The sequence below is a fragment of the Acanthopagrus latus genome, chromosome 20, assembly GCF_904848185.1.
Source record: "Acanthopagrus latus isolate v.2019 chromosome 20, fAcaLat1.1, whole genome shotgun sequence".
NCBI lineage: Eukaryota > Metazoa > Chordata > Actinopteri > Spariformes > Sparidae > Acanthopagrus > Acanthopagrus latus.
In genome coordinates, this window is record NC_051058.1 from 18008768 (window position 1) to 18016426 (window position 7659).

A 7659-nucleotide genomic window follows, 5' to 3' on the forward strand; every position below is an offset into this window, starting at 1 on the left:
CTGCTTATATTCATGAGCTGGCTTTATGAGCTTGATATTAATGATTGTTATTACTATTATTATACATCAGTCATGTTCAAAAACAAGAGAAAGATAAACACACATCATAAACTGCCAATATTTAGTTGCACAAATAAGTAGTATGATAAGTACTAGGGGCGCAGCTTAAGGTACACCGGTCTAATCAGCATCTTGATATGCCACACCAGTGAGGTGGGATGGATTATCTCAGCAAAGGAGAAGTGCTCCCTAACACAGATTTAGACTGATTTGCGAACAATATTTGAAAGAAATGGTTCTTTTGTGTATATAGAAAATGTTTTAAATCTTCAAGTTCAGCTCATTAAAAATGGGGGCAAAAACAAAAGTGTTGCGTTTTATGTTTTTTTTCCAAAAACAAAGACATTTCAAACACACTCATCTAGATTTTTGCCCAAACGTATATACAGAGAGCCAACTGATGGTATTGACTCCCTGAAGACACACAACCAACTGAGCACAGGAACTGCAACCCCCTTATATAATCTCCCAGCTGACTGATTGCAGCCAGCTGTAGGAGAAACATCACAGGTGCATCCAATAGCTTCTGATTACCTGTGACCTACATCTTGAGAGATCCCTGTTCACATCAGGACCTTGGGGAATCTCTGATCTGTCCATGGCAGGTAGTGAATGGTGAGAGATAAATATATTTACATCTTCTGAATCACACGTGATGTCTGTCAGTGAACCACATCATCTCACTCAACATGCTAGCATGGCTAAAAATCCCAATACATCTGGCCATATTGACAGCCACAGTGTTTTCGTGAACAAGCTTACATACAGGATCGGTTCTACAAGTCACAGGTTTTGGTGGCAACTATTTATTTAGTTTTATGATGTTCGGAGGCGGTAGATGCACATAACAACTCTAACTAGCTGAGATGACGATAATCAAACATGTTGAAGGAGCTCAGAATTGCAAATGATTTGTTGGTGTTTGTGTCTCTTTGTTTCTGCTGCAGATGTTCAGACATCTGATGAACATAACTGCACTTATCTGGATGTTTTACAGCACTTGAACTTGACCAAAAACAAAGAGAAGTTCACCATGATCCGGCCTGTTAAAAACTACAAAGAGCCAGTAACAGTAACACTGGATGTGCTACTCTATGCTATGCTAGACGTGGTAAGTGGTTGCTTATATAACTTTATTATAGGTTATATTGGTTTAATTTCTCTCTTGTCCAGTGACATAACAGGATGTCAAATTCATGTTGTATTGGCTTTAAAATCAGGACATGAAACATTCTACGTGAGGTGTCAGCTGCCTAGCTCTGATTGTACTCAGCCCCTAATATTCCCGGAGACCAGATTTTGTCATGATTATGAAAGGAGGACGTAAATGCAAAACACTCAAGGCAGGTAGGTAGAAAACAAAAGCAAGCGTTAATAAGCTGGCCAAAAGAAAAAAAAAAAAAAACACAGGCAGGAGCAAACCAAAGTAGCATGGGGAAGACTTGCAGGAACACAAGAAGCACTACAGACACGTTCGAGACAAGGGATGGACATGACAAAGAGTGAGTGGACAACACAGGCTTGAATACAAACTGAAGTAATGAGGGGATATGTGCAGGGTGACACACACTGGGAACAGGTCGGTGTTAACGAAGCTGATGTGAGACGTGAGGCGTGTCGGAACAATCAGACTGGGGAGGGGCACAGGAACACAGGAGGGAAATAGGACCCTGGGAGCACAGGTGAGAATGAAGCAGAAAAGTATCGAGAAACGACATAAAACAGGATATCACCACAAATTAAAACAGGAAATCAACAAACCAAGAAGCCCAAACCATGACAGATATTCTTTTTAAAGCATGGCAGCCATCAGACATTGACAGCTGATCCAAATCCAGTTTAAGAATGCAGAATAGTTGATTAAAAAAAATTAAAAATCTAACGTAGATATCAGAGGTGGTGAAAAAAAAAAAGATTATTGATTAATTGTGATTACAATATTGACGATTGTGAGTCGATTATTAAATTTCCAAAGATTGATTTCTTTTTTTTGAAATTGCAATACAAACCGCCTCATATGTGACCATTACAGCTCATTATGTCAGCAGTTAATGGAAGCTAATATCCTATGTACTTCAGACGAAAGCTATGGATGATAGCCACACAGGCAGAAATATCTGTGAGTTTCTCAAAGCAATGGCAGACGAGTGGGGAATAGAGAAACACGACCTGCTGAGCTTGGCAACTTTCTTCATTTAAAACAAATTAAATAATGATTTTGATATTACAGTTACACTATAACATACCGGAGGTGCTGTGACGTGTTACTCAAAAGAGAAGTAAAATAATTCAGCAGTTGACTGATGTTAAATGGAAGATCATTAATTGTTAATAATCGAAAATCGAATTGATAATTGTTAATAATCGAAAATCGAATTGATAATCGTTAATAATCGAAAATTGATTTGTAATGGAATCGAATCGAATTGGGAAATTGGGCTGATTAACCAGCCTTAGTAGATATACTTGGCGGAGTTTTTGTGCCCTGAGTGCTTTTTGGTTTGATTTGCATAACTGAAGTTCTGTTGATTACTCATGTTGGTGATTCTAGTGTGTCTGTTTAAAACTGTGTCAATTAAACGTCTTCTTTGCTCTTAGAGAGAGAAGGACCAGCAAGTGATTCCTTACGTTTGGATTGATATGGTAAGTTGTGTCTGAAAGAATAAGGCCATGAATACATTTCCACTCTAACTCACTTGGAAAACTCAAAGTGCAATTGTTTGAAAAAACATTTCTTTCCTTGTTTTTATCCACAGTGGTGGAAAAATGAATTCCTTTCTTGGGATCCTAATGATTTCTGCAACATTACCAATATGTCTCTCCCCACTGAACTGTTGTGGAAGCCGGATATAACTATTGAAGAGATGTAAGTTTGAGCGTACGTTCGTGTTCTGACACTCACAACTGTAACCTGTTACTCGTCATCATGTTATCATTAAGAAATGACACAGAAACCGAATCATCTAGATGCCAAAACATTCGTCAGTTTAGCAACAGGATTGAAACATGTCTTGGTTATTACTCATCAGGATCAAACTAATATATCTGAGCTGGGCAGATTTGGACAAAACATTTAGAAACTATATCCATGTTTGAGTTGGTTTTGATCACGATCATCTGCCTTTTTTCTGTGCTGCTTAATAGTGAGAACCCCAAAACTGAGACAACTGCCACTTTAACAGCAGAATTAAACATCATAAAGACAGAAAACAACACAGAGATGTACAAACAATATGAAGTAGAGCAGCTGCAGCCACAATCTTATGTTAGGATGTGAACATTGACTTAGGAACTGTTCATCTGTGATGACGTTGTGAACACTGTTTGACCTGAAGATCCAAGTGAGAATCAAAATGTTGTGTTTATTAACGTTATGTGGCATGAAGTTTACAGGTGCTATTCTCTTTACATTCACACATCCAGCATTTAACCAGAGACATTGTTGTTACATTTATGTCATAAACCTTTGTAACTCCCAGTGTTTAATGGTATAATAAACTATGTGAAATTTAAAGTATACCACCGTGATTCCCCACAGGACAGAGAAGGACAGACCCCCTCCAAATCCGTTTCTCATCATTCACAGTGATGGTGAAATTGAAATAACGGACGACCAGGTGTTGGTCAGCGCCTGCAGGATGCGTGTTTACAAATTCCCCTTCGACATTCAGACCTGCAACCTCTCTTTCAAGTCTGTCGTACACTCTGGTGAGTCTGTTGCATTTGACAGTTTCATACGTCCCAGAGGGGAAGTAGCACCATAATTTATGGCACAACATGTGTTATCAAAACCCATTTTCAAACAGAATGGAGGCTTTCAACAAACTGCATCATACTACATCATTTTCTAAACCACTGCTCACTTTGTCTTGTAAAATACACCAAACACACACATAATACCAATAAACAAACACATACTGGAAGTTGAATATCCTACAGCAAAATGAAAAGCATTCTGGTCACATTTGAACCTTTGAAGAGCTCATCACTGATGACATCAGGTGAAAGGTCATCATGTGACTTAAACTCTACAGTCAGTTCATTTAATTCATAAATAAAACTACTCTGTGACCTATTTCAAACTGATCTGCTACAGCAACAAAAAAGCCCAAACTATTTTTTCGCTCTGTAAACACATTTCTGATGAATGAAATGCTAAACTCTCTCAACACACAGCCTACGTCACAATAAAAGTCAAAGTGAGTTTGAATGAATGTGTGCTTTAATGACTTTTACAGTTTTTCCATCAGCTGATCGTTCATATTATACGGTCCTTATTTGTTAACCTGTAAGGAAATGTCACATTTTTATTTTTATTTCTCACCTCAGACAGGGAAATAGTGCTCAATGAGCATTTAAACTCTTCAGAGATTGTCGAGGGGACTCTCAAGTTGATGCACAACCAGTACGAGTGGCTGTTCGTCAACATGACGGTTCACAGAAAAAACATCAATGTCTTTGACTTCCACCAAAGTGTGATCATTTACACGGTGAGTATTCCCAGACACAGACACACAGGCGGAAAGTAAATATTTTCCATGTACTTTTCCACCTCTTTTTCTCAAGTGATCTAAGTATTAACATTTTGTAAGTCTTTATACGGTTTACCATGTCAATACATTTCTAAGGGGAGCACTGATTCATTTATTATTTCCCCTTGACTTTTCTGATGACAGGCTTGAAGTGCAAATGCAAAACTAATTTCAGTTTTTCTATTTAAGGAGTTAAATAGGGATTTCCACTCCCCATTTTGAGTTTCACATTTGATGTTTTGCTTATATTCTTGTTTCCATTTCCCTTTTTGGATTCATCTCATTTAAGCCTCCAGTTTCTATCTATTCATTTCTATTTAAGATTTTTAAAATCTCACTTGTAAGTTGCTTGTGTTTTTGCGCTTATATGCAAAAGACTTTGTTGCACATTTGAGCGCACTGTCATCAAATCAGGGTCTCTGTGTCTGTGTGAAGTGTGAGGCAGCTTTCATGCCTCTTGCACATCGCACAGATGACAAGAACATGAGAGAAAGTGATCTATGATTTGAATTAGCAATGAAAGACAATGATTTATTAATCACATCTTAACTTCTCCAGCACTCACCAGAATGATGATCCCCTTCATAACTCAGGTGCACCACTGTAGATGTGGACAGATTAGGAGTGACTAGCTGGATTCCACCTGCTGCCTTTATACCTGTAACACCTGTTGCTTTAGTTCAGCCTCTGCCAGATGTGCAGTACAGGTCAACCACTTGACCCTTGAACATCATTTCACAGATCTCCATCAAGAGGAGAGCTGGCCTCTACATCATCAACTTCATGCTGCCCATCCTGTTCTTTGTGGGTCTGGACTTGGCCTCCTTCATGATCTCAGACAGCAGTGGTGAGAAGCTCAGCTTCAAGGTCACTGTGCTGCTCGCCGTCACTGTGATGCAGCTTATTCTGAACGATATACTGCCTTCTTCTTCAAACAGGATTCCACTCATAGGTAAAGAAACCCATTCTTGAGTCTTATATGACAGCACTTTATATGGGATTTTCTGACACTGTGTAGTTATTTGTCCACATTAATGATGATGCCTTCCCCCTTTAGCATCCTACTGTATTGGGATTTTTGGTTTGATGATGCTCAGCCTCCTGGAGACGGTTTTGGTGATGTTTCTGTTGCACAAAGACACGAAAGAATTGGCAGAAAAAGAACAAAGCATGATTGAAGACTTTGGGTATAAAGAGAGCGATGTCAGCATAAAAAATTACTACACAGGTGAGATTCATGACCATAGGAAAGTCACACATCTGGTGAAGTTGCAAAGCAGCATATAAATTGTTCCAGATGTTCATTTCTTTGGAAACAGTCACGTATGCAATGTCTCATACAAAGCACTTGTGTTATTTTGAATATGCACTAACCATGTTTTGTGTGCATCTTTTTCAAAGTTGATAAATGTATTCACTGTGCCTCTCTGTGATGTTTCTCCAGGTCAAACACCATCTGAAGTGCTGCCGGTGGTCAAAGAGGTCAGGGTTAAGTTTCCCCTTTTTTAAATCTAGAGGGTTATTTTACACATGATTAGAAAAAAATTGTTGTTTTTTTTTCATCAGGACTGCTTCTTCCTGCAGAGAGCGTGCATTTAAAAAAGGTGTTTATATGGTGTTTTAAGTGAAAAACAGTGAATCAAAGATGACTTTATTTTTTAAGTGTTGTACCACCAGGCTACCAGAGTGTCTTCTATCCTCAGGCGGTGAGACTCCACATTGTCCTCAGCATGCTGCCATAAAAAATAGACTCAGTGACAGATATTAAGAAGAACTTACCAGAAGTCATAAAAGTAGAGATATCATACAAAAATGTTACTTTCGTAAAACTTTAAGTTACCCATATGAGTTGTACTGAGTCTTAAAGTATCTGATATTCAGTGTAATGAAGTATCAAAATCTAAAGATAAATTATCCCTGTATTTACATGCAAGTAGATACTTTATTATGTGGGTGTCCTGGATCTGATCGGATCTGATATTCAGCATTTATCAGCAATTATCACAATCAGTCGGGTTTTATAGTTGTTGTTTTTATTGTAAATTACAATGTGCTGATTTGGCTCTGATGCAGCATACAATCTGCAAAGTAACTTCTAGCTAAAATTATCAAATAAAAGTAGCAGTGTAGAAAATACAATATTTGCCACCAAAGTGTAGTGAGGACTGTGGTGAGTGTGCAGAATGCAGAGGCCAGTTCAGGTCTGACTAAGGTGTGTACATGAAAGAGTAAATAAACCAACATGTTTGCATGAACTTCAAAGTCTGGATTAAGTCGGACTAACACAGTAGTCCAATCATTTAAATGCACTGACTGTTGAGCTGTGTTCAAACATGTTCCCTCCTGTCTACTCTCAGTCCAGTTCTCCCTTAGGGTGTGATTTTTACAGTTCAAAGCACAAAGCATGGAGCAAACAGCACAAAGCATGCAGGAAACAACACAAAACACACAGCAAACAACACAAAACACAACACACAAAGCGCTCAGCACACAGCACAAAGCACACAGCACACACATTTATCAAAACATTTATATGATGTCTGGGGTTGAAACAAGCGCAAACATTACATCTGAAACAAAAATGGGTATGTGTGTCAAATGTAGCAGCTTAATTTACAAAAATCACATACTTTAATCAAAGTTTATTAAACCTTTTCAGGAAAGCAGCAGCCAGCTGATGGAGGAGTCCCATGATGTTGAAAAACTGTTATATGAGCTGAGGGAGTTGGTGAAAATGCTTCTGAACAGCAGGATGGAAGAAGCAAGGCCTGCTGGCTACTGGAAGGGAGTTTGTAATAAACTCAACAAAGGGTTCTTCATCTTCTATATCATCGCTTTAGCTCTGTTTTTAGTCTACATGTTTTACAGGTGGAATGCAGAATAATCACAGTACAATAATTTAGTGATAGTTACCAGAAGTTGTAAACGGTCACTGGGTCACATTCATCACATGTTGTACCATCCCTGTGCACTACCTTGAGTAGTATGTTGTTAATCACAGTCCTTATGTAATCCACCTCTACAGACATTAAAAAAAGTATAAAGTGCATGCAGGTGTTTTGGTGTC

General features: G+C 38.4%; 1 protein-coding gene across 1 annotated transcript; it reads left to right on the plus strand.

The window, feature by feature from the left end:
• Positions 1-967: 967 nt before the first annotated feature.
• On the plus strand, positions 968-7476 carry LOC119010223 (5-hydroxytryptamine receptor 3A-like). The gene is made up of 9 exons (XM_037082197.1): positions 968-1171; positions 2659-2703; positions 2817-2926; positions 3599-3768; positions 4390-4550; positions 5334-5544; positions 5650-5823; positions 6019-6074; positions 7252-7476. Exons 1-9 carry the CDS (start codon positions 968-970, stop codon positions 7474-7476), a joined length of 1356 nt encoding a protein of 451 aa, XP_036938092.1.
• The last annotated feature ends 183 nt before the right edge of the window (positions 7477-7659 follow it).

What these genes read in the sequence shown, in the direction of transcription:
- LOC119010223 (XM_037082197.1), top strand. Translation starts at nt 968, where the DNA reads ATGATTTGTTGGTGTTTGTGTCTCTTTGTTTCTGCTGCAGATGTTCAG. An exon ending in GATATAACTATTGAAGAGAT is followed by an intron (nt 2,927 to 3,598) that starts GTAAGTTTGAGC and finishes GATTCCCCACAG; the next exon opens with GACAGAGAAGGACAGACCCC. An exon ending in AAAAAATTACTACACAGGTG is followed by an intron (nt 5,824 to 6,018) that starts AGATTCATGACC and finishes TCACTGTGCCTC; the next exon opens with TCTGTGATGTTTCTCCAGGT.